Genomic DNA, 16,124 nt, shown 5'->3' on the forward strand with positions numbered 1-16,124 from the left:
CTGCCTTCAGGGGCTTTGGAGAATAGCTTGACTCCCTCTTCTTTGGGGCAGCCCCTGAGATACTGGAACACTGCTATCATGTCCCCCCTCGTCCTTCTCTTCGTTAAACTAGACATACCCAATTCCAGCAGCCGTTCCGTATATGTTTTAGCCTCTAGTCCCCTAATCATCTTTGTTGCTCTTCTCTGTACTCTTTCTAGAGTCTCAACATCTTTTTTACATCGTGGTGACCAAAACTGGATGCCGTATTCCAAGTGTGGCCTTACCAAGGCCTTGTAAAGTGGTATTAACACTTCACGTGATCTTGATTCTATCCCTCTGTTAATGCAGCCTAGCACTGTGTTGTCTTTTTTGGCAGCTGCAGCACACGGCAGGCTCATGTTTAGGTGATTGTCCACTGGGACTCCGAGGTCCCTCTCACAGTTACTACTATTGAGCAAGGTACCCCCTATACTATACCTGTACATTTGGGTTTTCTTGCCTAAATGTAGAACCTTACTTTTTTCACCATTGAATTTCATTTTGTTAGATAGCGCCCAGTGTTCAAGTCTGTCCAGGTCCTCCTGTGTCCTTCTTGAATACATAGTGGAAGAAGGAAGCTTGAGAGTTCACAAGGTTAATACCATATGGAGCAAAACTGGGACTGAATCTGGATGTTCTGCTTTGGATACCACGGAGCCCCCTCCTCCCCCCAGAACCATGGTGGCGAACCTAGGGCACGCATATCACAGGTGGCACGCAGAGCCCTTTCTGTGGGCACGCGCACCGTCACCCCAGTCCTAGGCCTTCAGCTGGGTTTTATAAAACCTTTTTGCTTTAGGCCTCCGCCGCCGTGTGCAAAACAAAAAAAGTTTCAATCAATCAATTTCAATTTCTCGCAGGAAAAAAAAGATTTTGCAAAGTTGGAATTCATTGGTTGAACTTTTTAGTCCAACCCAGTCTGCTGTTATCACCGAAGCCATGGCCACCCAATGGGCCACACCCACCCAATGGGTCACACCCACCCAATGGGCCACGCCCACCCAATGGGCCACGCCCACCCAGCACCCAACGATACATAAGTGGGTTTTCGGTTGCAGTTTGGGCGCTCGGTCTCTAAAAGGTTCACCCATCACTGCCCCAGAAGGGAACAAGAAAAACAGTGAAGAGGGTGTGTAGTGTCCCAGACAATCTTGCGGACGGGGCCCGGTGGACTCCCCCCCCCAAGGGTCTTGCTCCCCAGCGAAAGCCAGAAAAGGAAGCAATCCCAGAGAAAAAGCAAGCCGTGTCCAGCGGAAGGAGGAGGGCTTCCTGTACGTAGCACCTCCACCTCCCACAGTTCTCTATCTTTCCCGTGGGTTCTTGCAAGTAGTGCTGGATTTACAGCCCAAATTTCTGTGGCTACGTGAGACAGTTGTTAAGTGAGTTTTGCCCCGTTTTACAACCTTTCGTGTCACAGTTATTAAGCAAATCAGAAAACAGTATTTAAAGTCCTTTTCTTCTGCGTACTGGAAAGGAATTAGGATTATTCCCTGGGCCAATAAGGGAGGCTGCAGTTGTGGAAGGCTTTTTACAAAGAGAAGATGATCAGGGGACTGGAAGATAAAACATACGAAGGACGGTTGCAGGAATTGCAACCGTCTAGTTCAGGGATAGGCAACCTTGGCTCTTTTATGACTCATGGACTTCAACTGGCTCAGGAATTCTGGGAGTTGAAGTCCATGAGTCATAAAAGAGCCAAGGTTGCCTACCCCTGGTCTAGTTTAATGAAAAGAAGGACCGGGGTGACATGATAGCAGTCTTCCAGTATTTGAGGGGCTGCAACAGAGAAGAGGGGGGGTCCACCTATTCTCNTACTCCTCTCTCCCTCCCTTCTTACTCCTCCTCCCTTCCTCCTTACTCCTCCTCCCTCCCTCTTTGCTCCTTCTCCTCCTTTCTCCTCTCCTCTCTCCCTCCCTCATTACTCTTCCTACTCCTCCTCTCTCCTTCCCTCCTTGCTCCTCCTCCTCCCTCCCTCCCTCCCTCCCTCCTCCATCTGAGGGGTCTTTGCTCCTCTGGCTGTTCCTGCTCCCGGCTCACCTTCTTGCTCCCCCCTCTGATGGAGATGAGCCCCTCCCCAATAAAAGATCTTTTCCTCTCACCCAGACCCCCTGCAGCGTTTCATTTTTTTCTTCGTCCTTGTAACCATCTCGACTTGGACTGGCCATCTGGGGGGGCGGCAGTGATCTCCCTTTGCACCCCCCTGGAGGAATCCTTGGCCCTCTTGCCCCCAGCCTCCCTCCCTGGAGGGCTTCAAGCCAAGGTTGGCAGCCGTTGCTGTGAGGGCCCCTGCCCTGGGCCGGGGCTGTAGACCTCCCGGTGCCCCCACCCAACCCAAGGATTCTCTGAGCATGTTCAGAGGGTCGAGAGACCTTGGGCTTTCTCCAGATCGGTTCAGGGCACAATCGAAGAAGAGGGAGGGGAGGGGGATCCAGGCCCAGCCTCCTAAGCCACGGCTTCTCTGCCACAAACCCCGGTGCAAACTGCAAGATTTTGCCACGTTTCTCTCTCACTTCCTCCCAATGATGCAAATTGAAGTGTGTGTGTGGGAGGGGGAGGAATTGCTACCTTCTAATGAACTTGTGGAAGAAGAGAGGCCAAGAGAGGATCTCCCAGAAATGTTGGCTGTCCATTTCCCCCTCCTCAGAATAACTGAATCACAGAATAACAGGGTTGGAAGGTACCTTGGAGGTCATCTAGTCCAACCCCCTGCTCAGGCAGGAAACCCTACACCATTTCAGACAAATGGCTGTCCAGTCTCTTCTTAAAAACTTCCAGTGTTGGAGCATTCACCGCTTCTGGAGGCAGGTTGTTCCACTGGTTAATTGTTCTAACCATCAGGAAGTTTTTCCTTAATTCCTGGTTGCTTCTCTCCTTGATGAGTTTCCACCCATTGCTCCTTGTCCTGCCTTCTGGAGCTTTGGAGAATGGACCCCCCCCTTTTCTGTGACAGCCCCTCAAATATTGGGACATTGCTATCATGTCATGTTCTCCTCCTCCTTCCCCATTCCTCTTCCTCCTCTTCCTTTTTTCTCCTCCTCCCTCCCCTCTTCTGCATTCCTCCTCCTCCTCCTCCTCTTTTTCCCTCCCTCCCCTCCAATTAACCAGTGGAACAGTTGGCCTCCAGAGGTTGTGGGTGCTTCATCACTGGAGATTTTCAAGAAGAGACTGGGCAACCACTTGTATGGCTGGGCAACCACAGCACGGCTGGCTCAGGAATTCTGGGAGTTGAAGTCCACGAGTCATAAAAGAGCCAAGGTTGACTACCCCTGGTATAGGGTCTCCTGCTTGAGCTTGGGGTTGGACTAGAAGACCTCCAGGGTCCCTTCCATCTCACTTATGCTATTATTTCTTTTCCCTCCTCCTTCCTCCCCTCCTCCTCCTCTTCCTCCCTCCTTATCCCCCCACCTCCTCCTTGCCCCCTGCTTGGGCTGCTCCTGCAGGGCTGCTGAACGCTGGTCCCTCTGGCCCCTTCTTGCTAGCTGCCCATCAGCTGACCAAACACGAAAAAAACTCTCCCACACCCAGGTTCACACCCTTTGGTAAAGTTTCAGTGTCTTTAATGTTGTCTTTCATTATGTACAAACAGAGCAGTTTGGGCTTGGATTGATTGGTTGGTTGGTTGGTTGGTTGGTTGGTTGGTTCGTTCGTTCGTTCGTTCGTTCGTTCGTTCGTTCGTTCATTCATTGATCAGCCTTCTATCCCAACTCTCCCCCAGGATGCAGAAACAGACACACACACACACACACACACACACACACACACACACACACACACCTCCCCCATCTTTTCTCCACCCCTCTGCCCTGTAAGGCACATTGGGCTGGGAAAGATTGAGCAGTGAGTGTCCAGGAGGGTCTCCGGCTTCCAGCCCACCCTTCAGCCATTGCCTGCCTCTTTCCCCAGATTTGGGGCTTCCTGAATCAGGATGGGGCCATTTTGTGCCTGGGCTGACTCAAGGCTGCCTCCCCCCAGCTCTGAAGGTGGAAGTTTTGGCCCTGCTGCAGCCAAGTTGGGTCCCCAAGGGCCAAGGGGCCCCCTGTGCTTGGGGGCCCCTCTATCCCCCTTTCTCTTGAGAGAGACCCCACTGCCCGGTAAGCAAGACCTGTCCTGGGGGCAAGGGGAGAGGAAGTGAGAGGGAGTCCCCTCTGGCCAGGTTACCCAGGCCTGCCAGTCCCCTCATCTAATCTGGGGGGGGGGGGAATGGAGGACCAACATTCCTCAACACACATGTAAAGGGACATGAAACTCTTTAAGGGGAGGGTCATAGCCAAGGAACACGCCAACCGGGTCCAGCCCAGGGATTGGGAGAAAGTGTCCTTTGGAGGCAACTTCACAGACACACAAAGCAGACTGTATGGAGGGGCATTGGGGGGGGGGACAGGCAAGGTAGCTCCAATCACTCAGAGGCGTCATCCTTGTCCTATCTCGGCGGCAGAGTCGGGGGTCCAGGAAAGCAGCTGAACCGGGAGTCCAATCTGGTGGTTTTTGCCATCTCTGTTCCTGCCAACGGTTAGGCACTCCCTGGAAATGGAAGGAGAGCGGGTCAGACTATGGGGGCAATGGAGACTATCCTAGATATCGGCAATAAAGTCGTCAAGAAACACAGGAACGTTGCATCCTAGGTTTAAAATCGCAGGGGAGATGCCCACTGGGCGAAAACTCTGAAACAGAGGTTTTCCAATCTTGGCAACTTTAAAACTTGTGGATTTCACTCTTGTGTCCAACCTCCAAAAGGAATCTTGACCCTAAATCAGGGGTCTCTAACCTAGGCAACTTTAAGACCTGTGGACTTCAATTCCCAGATTTCTGGGAGTTGAAGTCCACAGGTCTTACAGTTGTCCAGGTTGGACACCCCTGGTCTAAATAAAACAAGATCTGTGTCAACAGGGTGTCCTTGGATGGACAATCCAGGGGCAAATTGCAAGGGGGGGCAGGCCTCCCCAGCTGCCCCACAGCCCCTCAGTGTGAAAGGGCTACCAGATAGTCTGTCCCAGGACAAGCCACCCAACCAAGAAGCCCTGCCTGGCATGATGTAACTCACTCAACTGGACAAGTGTTGACTGCTGTGGCCACAACTGTCTTCGTGATCTCCCACCAGTCAAGCCACCAGAGAAGAGATTGGCACAAAACGTGCTAAGCCTTGGATGAAGGCCTTATCTGCTGCCCACTGATGGTCACCTTCCTGTTTCAATGGAGGATGGGTCAAGGTAGGTCCCCGGCTCCATTTCCTTTCCCATCAGGCATTGCTTGTGGTGTGCAGAATAACAGAATAACAGAGCTGGAAGAGCAGGAGACTCTACACCATTTCAGACAGATGGTTATCCAACCTCTTCTTGAAAACCTCCAGTGTTGGAGCACCCACAACATCTGGAGGCCACTCATTCCACTGGTTAATTGTTCTCCCTCTTAGGAAATTTCTCCTAGGTTGCTTCTCTCCTTGATTAGTTTCCATCTGTTGCTTCTTGTCCTGCCTTCAGGCACTTTGGAGAACAGGTTGACCACCTCTTCTTTGGGGAAGCCCCTCAAATATTAGAAGACCGCTGTCATGTCATCCCCAGTCCATTTTCACGTGGACTGGGCAGGTGTAAACCACTGCTCAGAACCCGGGATGTTTTTACACATGCCAACTTGCTCAACTAAGAGGATGCAGGCTTTGAAGAGGTTGCCTTAGATCTTGTGTCCAGCATGCATACCCACCCTGACTGATGGGCTGCAGGCCCTGGGGATGGTGATGGTTGTGTGGGTCAAGGCCCACAAGTGCATGGAAGTCCTTGGAGGCTGGATAGCAGCAACCTTCGCAGCCAAACAGGGGGAAAGATTGCTGGTCCTGTTTTCAAAAATAATTCTAGTGATCTTCCACAAAGCTCTAAAGACACGTTTATAAGGACCTCGTGTAAAACCTGACTAACCCTTCAGAAAGCACCTGTCAGACATTATGCAGGCAGAGGTTTCTTGGAAACCAGTGTCCAGTCTCCCCAAACTAGAATGATCCAGGAGGGCAGATCCTAGCAAGATCAATGAATGATTAAGCTGTATCTACAGCAAGGGTCTTCAAACTTGGCCCTTTTATGACTTGTGGACTTCAGCTCCCAGAATTCCTCAGCCAGCCAGGACTGGCTGAGGAATTCTGGGAGCTGAAGTCCACATGTCATAAAAGGGCCAAGTTTGAAGATCCCTGATCTACAGCAAAAAAATGAGTTCAGTGGTGGACGACACTACTTTGAATGTGGAAAGAAGCAAAGAACAGGGGTACAGTATTTTCAATATTTGAGGGGCTGTCACAGAGAAGAGGGGCTCCACCTACTGTATTCTCCAAAGCACCTGAGGGCAGGACAAGAAGCAATGGATGGAAACTGATCAAGGAGAGATTCAACCTAGAACTAAGAAATTTCTAGAGAGAGAACAATTAATCCATGGAAAGGGTTGCCTTTAGAAGTTGTGAGTGCTTCATCACGCTAGATTTTCAAGAAGAGACGGCTGAAATGGTCTAGGGTCTCCTGTTTGAGCAGGGGGTTGGACTAGAACAGTGGTGGCGAACCTATGGCACGCATGCCAAAGGCAGCAATCAGAGCCCTCTCTGTGGGCACGCGCACCATGCCCTGGAGATGGCAACCGTCCCTCTTCAACCAGCCGCCTGCTAACTCACTGAGGTCCCACATGGCCGGATGCATCCCAGCATGGCTGGTTTCCCTACCCGCCCCCATCCTATCCCTCCTGGCCTCGCATGCTCTCCTTTTCCGGGGCACAACCCACTGCATCGCCTCCTCAGCTGTCGGCCAGCTATCCAGCTCAGAGGTGGCTTCTCTGAACTGCTGGCGGTGGGCTGCAGAGCCCCAGAGTGCGCCAGTTGAGGGGCCAGCAGGCTGTGGCTGCTGACGGACACTGTCAGTCCGCATGCGCTCGCTGGCCTCTGTGTGTGGGGGCCGATGGTGTTAGACAGCAGCCGCCCTGGCCTCTGCCTCGCCTTGCCCTGTGACAATGGCACCCCCGCCCTGCCTCGCCTCACACCACAGGACGAGCCTCCTGCCCACCACCCTACCTGCCAGAGACCCCCTGGATCTCCCCCAACCCTGCTCGGCCCCCACAGGCGTCCCTCCCCACGAGCAACATCGAGGTGACCACGCCCACCTTGGCCACACCCACCCAGTCTGCCATGACCACCACAGCCACGCCCACCCAGTGGGCCACGCCCACCTGGCACCCGGTGATAAATAAGTGGGTTTTGGGTTGCAGTTTGGGCACTCGGTCTCTAAAAGGTTCGCCATCACTGGACTAGAAGACCTTGACGGTCCCTTCCAACTCTGTTATTCTGCTATGAGCCGCGGGCTAGGAACGAGTCAGAATGGTTAGCAGACCATGTTGGTGCTATGATTAGCAGGCCCTGATTGATGGCCACTTCCCAGAAGTTGAAAGTATTTCGAATCATCCATATCATCGCCAACTGAGAGGTGGCCTCAAAAGGAAGAGCCGTGTAGAAGCTCCAAAGAAGATCTGGAGGACCATCCCTGGTGTCCTGCTAGGCCCATGAGAAGGGCCTTCAACTGTCCACCTTTGGAAGCCTCCTAATATTTGCTTTCAGCTGGCAAGAGGTTAGTACTCACCCTTGGTCGACCTACAGGTTCTGAGACACTGACTTTCAGATTCAAAATTGTTCTTGTTGCCGCCGCAGCCACCATAGATGAATCCCTCACATTTGAGAGTGGAAACATTGAAGAAGAAGCGTGGGAACATCGCCTTGCAGATGCCACAGACGGAGGGCAGCTGGCAAACATCTGCAGTAGCCAGAGAGAGACACAAGATGAGACAGGAGACAAAGGGAAACCAACTCTAGAAGTCCTCTAGGAGGAGAAATATTCCTGGAAAGCCCCCTGATATTTAGAAGCTCATTTCTGATGCATGTATATTCTGCAGTGAGTTACAGAAAATAAAAAAGAACTTCAAATACTGGAACGCTAGAGAGCATTTCATTGAGGCTGTTGTAAGTGGCACCATCTTGAGGCCAATGAGCCCCACCCACGATCATTGAATTGAATTGAATTGAATACTTTATTTGGCCAAGTATGATTAGACACACGAATATGTCTCCAGCGCAGAAACTCTCAGTGTATGTGCAAAGCAACAAAATAATAATAACAATAGTAATAGTAGTAGTAGTAGTAGTAGTAGTAGTAGTAATAATAATAATAATAATAATAATAATAATAATAATAATAATAATAATAATAATCCCAAAACAACTGGAGCACCACTTGAACACCATCATCGGCATTGACAAATTCCCCGTTAGTCAATTCCAAAAGGCAGCCTTGCTAGGAACTGCTTCCATCCTGCGACGAGATCTGTAATACCATCAAACATCCACATCTGCCTATCCCAGGTCCTTGGGAAAGACACGATAGGTAGAGAGAAATGTCAAATCCAGTCTGAACATCTGGCTGACTGTGCAATGATCAATAATAATAATAATAATAATAATAATAATAATAATAATACAACACAATATGCCAGATATCGCAGTTGTAGAGAACCGAAGCGTACAGCTGATTGATATCGCTGTACCAGGAGATGCCAGAGTCGAAGAAAAAGAACTGGAAAAAATGACGAAATATCGCGACCTGGCCATCGAGACTGCGCGATTATGGATGAAACGTGTAACGGTGACACCCATTGTCATCGGGGCACTGGGAACTACGTCCAAAAACTTTGCAAAACACATCAAGAAACTGCAGCTCCCTGCAATAAGTCCAGCTATGTTACAAAAAACTGCGCTACTCGGAACATCTTATATTTTAAGGAGATACCCGGTTGACACCTAGGATGCTGATAGCAACTCGTGTCAACCATCAGTGCCAGCCAATTTGAATGTTCAGCTGACTGAGGTTCATGTCTAATTAATAATAATAATAATAATAATAATAATAATAATAATAATAATAATAATAATAATAATAATAATAATAATAATAATAATAATAATAATATACCATCAAACATCCACATCTGCCTATCCCAGGTCCTTGGTAAGGACTCGATAGGTAGACAAAATGCCAAATCCAGTCTGAACATCTGGCTGACTGTGCGATGATCAATAATAATAATAATAATAATAATAATAGTACAACCAATGGGGGGAGAAAAAATGCATGACATCCACCTTCTCAGAAAGGGGGGGGGGAAGAGATGTTTTGCAGGAGAAGGCTTGGCTGTTCCCAGCCCACAGTAGGGTGGGATGTGCCTGTGAAAGTGGGGGCATTGCCCTCCCTTGCACAAAGCCAATCCCGTGACATGGTAAGCCTTCTGCTCTAAAGTTGGCAGATGTCAGGTCTCCCATGAACCAAGCAAGATACATCGAGTTATCTCAAAGATGCTTTTTACCGAGGGAAACTGGACTTTCTTGTTTTTCTTTGAAGATGTTTCGCTTCTCATCCAAGAAGCTTCTTCAGCTCTGACTGGAGGGTGGGCAACAGTGAAGGGATGCAGAACAGAAAACATCCTGCAGCCAAGAAGGGTCCACACCCATTTGCACCACTCAGGTGACCCTGAGAACACAAGTAAACCTCCAAGTGGCCTCAATGACCCTCTAAAAGGATGCAAATGACCAGCTGTTTGCAAGGAGTATAAATCCTTCCATTCCCCACCATCCACTCAGAGCTGAAGAAGCTTCTTGGAGGAGAAGCGAAACGTCTTCAAAGAAACACAAGAAAGTCCAGTTGCCTCTTGAAAAAGCACCTTTGGCACAACTATGACCTGGATGACTGAGAATCTCCCTAAATATACATCTAGTTACTTCCAAGTAATTTCCTTTATGGTTCCCCACTTATAGACAGAATCTCACCATACTAACTATTTGCATATTATAGATAATACTCTGAGCATCTCTAGGGAGGAACTGTCTTAACTCTCTTCCTCCTGACCAAACTATCTGCTGCCTCTTTGCTTTCTGGAATGCAGCCTCTCCCTCCTGGGAATCCAGACTACATTTGTCTTTTTTTTCTCTAGACTGGCCATACCTAATTCCTGCAACCGTTCATCATATCTATCTATCTATCTATCTATCTATCTATCTATCTATCTATCTATCTATCTATCTATCTATCTATCTATCTATCTATCTATCTATCTATCTATCTATCTATCTTCTATTCATCTGTCTGTCTGTCTATCATCTATTCATCTATCTATATATCTATTGACTATTCATCTGTCTATCTATCTATCTATCTATTCATCTATCTATCTATCTTTCATTCATCTATCTATCTATTCATCTGTCTATCTATCTATGTATCTATCTATCTATCTATCTATCTACTTATCTATCTATCTATCTATCTATATATATATCTATGTATCTATCTATCTATCTATCTATCTATCTATCTATCTATCTATCTGAATAGAACTGGAAAGGACTTGGAGATCTTCTAATCCAACCTTCTGTTCAAGCAGGGGACCCTATACCCTTTCAGACAAATGGCTGTCCAACCTCTTCTTAAAAACCTCCAGTGATGGAGCACCCACAATTTCCGGAGGCAGGTTGTTCCACTGGTTAATTGTCCTCCCTGTCAGGAAGTGTCTCCTTAATTCCAGGTTGTTTCTCTCCTTGATTAGTTGCCATCCGTTGCTTCTCTAGGTGCTTTGGAGAAGAGGTGGACCCCGTCCTCTTTGTGGCAGCCCCTCAAATAATGAAACACTGCTACCGTGTCCCCCCCCCCCATCCTTCTTTTCTCTAGGCTCTCAGAAAGCTGAGAGGGAAAGAGGAAGGAGGGAAGGAAGGAGCAAGTGAGGGGTAAACAAATCTCCAGAGCCCTCAAAGCAAAGTCAAGGAGTAAAGCAGGCTGGGCAGCTCCCGGAGGCGAAGGGGGGAGGCCGGAAGGAATGCAGCCTCCAGAGCTCTGTGTCATCCCCTCCCCTCCGGAGGAATGCCACCCTGGCCCCGTGCCTCTGCTTGCTTGGTCAACAGCCACCGGGGCCCCACCCTGGCTAAAATGACACACCGGGGAGCTTTCCTTGCAGCACTAATCCCAGAAACTGGAAGACATGCCAAGCATGCAATACAGAAGTGAGGAGGGGGGGGAGGGCAGGTATCTGCATTCTTAACCCCCCTTCCAGAGCCAAATCCCCCCTCCCTCCCTCCACACACCCCCTTCAGCCTAAGGCAGGTGAGGAAGTTGTAATTCAAGCCTTACAAAGGAGCTGGGCTTTTGCAGGGGAGATGGCACCGGGCATAGCTGCCCCTGGGAAGATTGTCTCCCCTTGGGGGGGGGGTGTCCCAGAGGGGCTTTTTCAAAAGGCAACTGGACTTTCTTGAATTTTTTTTTCCCCCTTGAAAAGCTTTCGCTTCTCAGCTAAGAATCTGGAGGCTTTTAAATAGAGACTGGACCGCCCACTTGACGGGAAGGGTATCCGGTCTCCTTCTTGGGTGGGGGGATTGGATTAGAAGACCCCCGAGAAGAAGACCTTCCTGTTCTGTTGTTCTCTTAAGAAGCTTCTGCAGTTCCAGCTTCTGAATTCACAGGAGAAGCTGCTCAGATGAGAAGCGAAATGTTTTCAAGGGCGGGGAAAAAAAAGTCCAGTTGCCTTTTGCAAAAGCACCTCTGGGACAGCCCTCCCCCCCCCCAAGCCGCCCCCCCCAACCCAGAGTAGAGTAGTCAAAGGCTTCCCTGTGGGGATGCTGCAACAGTCGTAAGTGTGAAACTGGTCATAAGTCAGTTTTTTCAGTGGTGTTATAAACTTTGGCCACCTAATGAGCAGGAAGGACTCCCTGGAGAAGGGCCTAATTCTGGGAAAGATGGAGGGCAAGAGAAGAAGGGGACAATGACAGAGAAGGAGGGGGCTGGATGGAGTCACTGAAGCAGGAGGCGGGAGCTTCAATGGAGTCCATGAGATAGATGGTAGAAGACAGGAAGGCCTGGAGGAACGTGGTCCATGGGGTCGCGAGGGGTCAGACATGACTTCTTCGCAACTAACAACAACAATAACTTTGAACAGTCCCTAAATGAACTTTGTAAGCTCATGAGGACTACCTATACGCCAGTCCACTCTGCCCCCTTCATTTCTGCTTTGGCTTTGAGTGGGCCAGGCCCAGCCCACAAGAACTGCCGCGTGGGCCAAATGCAGCCATCGTGATGCCCCACAAAGGAGATCTGGCACCTAGCCAGGAGTCCCTCCTGTCCCCAGGCACCCAGGCCTCCTCCTGCCCCCCTGGTGCCATCTCTGGTAAACTGGAGTCCCTTGCCTCTTGCTGATCTCTGGTCAGCTTTGAACAGGAGGCCGACATGATTGGAGAGGAAGCTGGAGACAGATTTTTATCCTCCTGTGGCCACCAAGTTTCATATACCTGCAACATGGTGGAAGTCCATCTTGGGAGCTGCGGCCCACCCCACCCTGCTCAACTAAGACATCTGGCCCAGTTTGGCAGTGCTGAGGACAGTCGGATGGTGGAGCCTCTGAGGTCTCTTCCCAACAGGAGGGACTGAGGACGCTTCCTGAACCAAGGACAGCCTGTTCCTTCCCCACCAGCAATCAGCACCCAGATGAGCAGAGATTAACTCCAAGGTGAACATCAGACCAACAGTCAAGTAAGCTATACCCCAATCAAGAAAACCAATAGTAAAAAGCTCAGTGAAGAACCTCTAAGATCACTCCAGGGCAAGACACTGGGATATAAACTGAAAGCAAAGCCCACTCCTTACTAGCACTGATGATGTTACCTAGTTGGGTCATGAAATGTCTGCAAGAAAACAAGCAAGCTCAAAGAGCACCAAGGACCCCACAGTCCTCCTCCTCCTCTTCCTCCTCCTCCTCCTCCTCCTCTCTGCAAACCCCCTCCCTTCCAGCACTGATGATGTTACCTAGTTGGGTCATGAAATGTCTGCCAGAAAACCACCCAGCCCAGAGAGCCCCAAGAACTCCATAGTCATTGTCCTCCTCCTCCTCGTCCTCGTCCTCCTCCTCCTCGTCCTCCTCCTCCTCCTCCTCTTCCCCTCCACACACCCCACTTCTTTCTAACACTGATGATGTTTCCTAGTTGGGTCATGAAACGTCTGCCAGAAAACCACCCAGCCCAGAGAGCATCCAGGACCCCTCGATTTATTCTACCCAAACTGAATGTGAATCAAGGAAGGGTCCTCAAAGCATGACCCGACTGAGAGGTCTTAAAAGCAACAGAGGCTTGGGAGGGGGCTTCTTAGACCACCTTCCCACTCCTCTGCTTGATGGACAGGAAAAAGACAGGCGTCTCACCCATAATGGCTTCCTCACAGACGTAGCCGCAGTCTCCCGGGCAGCACTTCTGGGTCCCTGGGCAGTGTTCATCCCTGGCACAGGTGGAGCAGGACCCGTTCTTCTGGCAGGCGCTGCAGTCCTGGGTGTCAAAGACGTCTCCCAAGGGGGGCATGTTGTAGCAGTAGCCATCCTTGGCTGCAAAGCACGGAGGAGAAGTGAAGCCCCGGGAGAGAGCGAGGAGTGGGGGGGGGCTCTGGGGGTTAATTCTACTTTGAAACGGTTTTGTCCAAGAATCCTCCCCTTTGATCCTCCCCTTTCTCCAACTCCTCTGGACAATGAGAGGACACATCCAGCCTATCCAGCAGCCAGTTGAGCAGGAATTGATTGACTGATGGATGGATTGATGGTCTCATGGACCGATGGGTTGATGAATTGATGGACTGATGGATTGATAGATTTATGCACTGATTGATTGATCAGTTGGTGGCTGGCTGGCTGGCTGGCTGGCTGGCTGGCTGGCTGGCTGGCTGGCTGGCTGGATGGATGGATGGATGGATGGATGGATGGATGGATGGATGGATGGATGGATGGATGGATGGACGGATGATGTACCACCAAGGTTTTAGCAATTGCTACCAGCTACACAGGTGACTGAATAGGGAGCTGCCCTAATTTTTGACATGGGCAGTTCAATATTTGGGTGAAAGCTCCTGGGATCTCTAGAGAGGTTCTTCGGGAATCCCCTCCCCCACGTTTTAAGCTAACTCACAGGGCTGTTAGGAAAGAATAAAGAAGGAAAGGGAGGCAGGGGGAACCTCCCACTCTTGAACCCCAGAGGAAGGTCAGAATTCCACACCATCCAGAATTCAACACCATCTATGAAGAAGATGCAGGGGTGGGATTCAAATCGGTGAACAACCGGTTCTCTGCTTGGATGCTGCTTCCGGAAGTCCATTCTGGGCCTGGGCAACAGAAAATTAGCTACTGGTTCTGCTGAAGTGGTGCGAACCGGCTGAATCCCACCACTGAGAAGATGGGCAGTTGCTAAATATATTGTATAAAGATATATAGATAGATAGATAGATAGATAGATAGATAGATAGATAGATAGATAGATAGATAGATAGATAGATAGATAGATAGATAGATAGATAGATAGATAGATAGATAGATAGATAGATAGATAGATAGATTCATCTGTCTATTCATCTGTCTATTCATCTATTCATCTATGTATTCATCTATCTATCTATCTATCTATCTATCTATCTATGTCTATATCTATCAATCTATCGATCTATCATCTATCTCTATATATCTATCTATTCATCTGTCTAGCTATATCTATTTATTCATCTATCTAGCTATCATCTATCTTCTATATCTATCTGTCTGTCTGTATTTTTTCCAAGGTCTGCATCCTTGAGTAGCCTCTGGCATTGCTAGAATGAATAATGTTCACAAAAACAGACCAAAAAAAAAATCTCTGCCCACCACAATCAACTCCAGTCCAGGGTGAAGAGAAAGAATTGTGGTTTAGTCAAAAAAGATTACACAGACACAGGCTAAGCTTTCAATGCCTGTCCTGGTTGCCATCCTAATGCTTTGGTGCCACCCTGAGGACCCCCTTTGAAAAAAGAGACCTGTCAAAGACAGATTCTTCCATTCCAGAAGACTTCCAGGATCTATGCAAGGAAAGCAGGGATCCTCCAGCTCTAAGGGAGTTTGGGGGGGCTGGGAACCCCCACAAGGGCTAGTAGCCAGTTCTGGGCACAGCAGGTAAGACCCAGGGCAGGATCTGAGACTGCAGGGCTCAGATCACCTCCTGTGCTACCGTCCTCCGGGCGTCTGGGGGCCTGGAAGCCCAGCCACAGAGCAAGACACGTCGGGCTGCTGAAAGAAATGCAGCTAGGAAGCAGTGCACTGGGGGGGTCTTACGTGTGTGTACATGCACACAGGGGTGTAGGTGTGTGTAGCCCCATAGCAACTTTTCCCTTTCCATCCCGGAAGAGGCTACACCCGTGGCACTCCCATTGGAAGCCCTCACTCACCTTGGTTCCCTTTGCTGGCTAAGGAAGCCCCCTGGGTGCCCAGCGCAAGCAGTGCCAGGGCTAAGAGGAACCCCCGGGCCTTCATGGTGCTGGTGGAGCTGCTGCGTCTGAGCCCCGGAGCCCAGCCAGGCTGGATTTAAAGAGCCCGGCAGGTGGGGCTCCCTGGATGCCGGCTCTGACAGGAGCCTCTCCCAGGAGCTGTGTGGATTCCCCACTAAGCCAGCCCTGCCCAGACAGGTTCCCCGAAGGTGGAGGAGGGGGAGGAGGTGTGGCTGGGAGACTCCCACATGTGGGCAGCCACCTGGGCTGGAGGTGAGGCTGCGGGTGCCGCTCTATGCCAAGTGGAGCTGTACTTCAATCCTGCCACTGCCCCGGGCGTGGAATGGGCCCCGAGGTGGGGCGCTCAGTAAAGGCATCCTTTTAGAAAGATAAAGAAAGCGTATATTTAATGGGACATATGTTAACAGCAGCAAGAATTGTATTTGGTCAGTATTGGAAAAAATAAGGAAACACCCTCCGAAGAAGGGATAATAAGAAAATATTGGGCTGTGCAGAAATGGATAGACTTAGCTACTCAAGGATGCAGCCCTTGGAAAAGAGATAGATAGATAGATAGATAGATAGATAGATAGATAGATAGATAGATAGATAGATAGATAGATAGATAGATAGATAGATAGATAGGTAGGTAGGTAGGTAGGTAGGTAGGTAGGTAGGTAGGTAGGTAGGTAGGTAGGTAGGTAGGTAGATAGATAGATAGATAGATAGATAGATAGATAGATAGATAGATAGATAGATAGATAGATAGATAGATAGATAGACATA

At 49.6% G+C, this 16,124-nt stretch overlaps 1 protein-coding gene across 1 annotated transcript; it reads right to left on the minus strand.

Moving 5' to 3' along the window:
- Positions 1 to 4,389: 4,389 nt before the first annotated feature.
- LOC107299459 (boophilin-G2-like) lies at positions 4,390 to 15,505 on the minus strand. Its single transcript, XM_015828815.1, has 4 exons — positions 15,300 to 15,505; positions 13,267 to 13,443; positions 7,623 to 7,793; positions 4,390 to 4,542 (listed from the first exon to the last, which is right to left on the minus strand). Exons 1-4 carry the CDS (start codon positions 15,382 to 15,384, stop codon positions 4,532 to 4,534), a joined length of 444 nt encoding a protein of 147 aa, XP_015684301.1. The 5' UTR covers positions 15,385 to 15,505; the 3' UTR covers positions 4,390 to 4,531.
- Between the last annotated feature and the right edge of the window lie 619 nt (positions 15,506 to 16,124).

Source organism: Protobothrops mucrosquamatus, unplaced genomic scaffold (genome assembly GCF_001527695.2).
Source record: "Protobothrops mucrosquamatus isolate PMUCROS unplaced genomic scaffold, P.Mucros_1.0 scaffold4954, whole genome shotgun sequence".
NCBI lineage: Eukaryota > Metazoa > Chordata > Lepidosauria > Squamata > Viperidae > Protobothrops > Protobothrops mucrosquamatus.

Bases quoted from the DNA above. Each gene is read 5' to 3' on its own strand.
- LOC107299459 (XM_015828815.1), bottom strand. From the start codon at position 15,384: ATGAAGGCCCGGGGGTTCCTCTTAGCCCTGGCACTGCTTGCGCTGGGC. The intron at 13,444-15,299 runs GTGAGTGAGGGC...CGTGCTTTGCAG, and splicing joins AGCCAGCAAAGGGAACCAAG to CCAAGGATGGCTACTGCTAC. The intron at 7,794-13,266 runs GTGAGACGCCTG...TGGCTACTGCAG, and splicing joins CTGTGAGGAAGCCATTATGG to ATGTTTGCCAGCTGCCCTCC.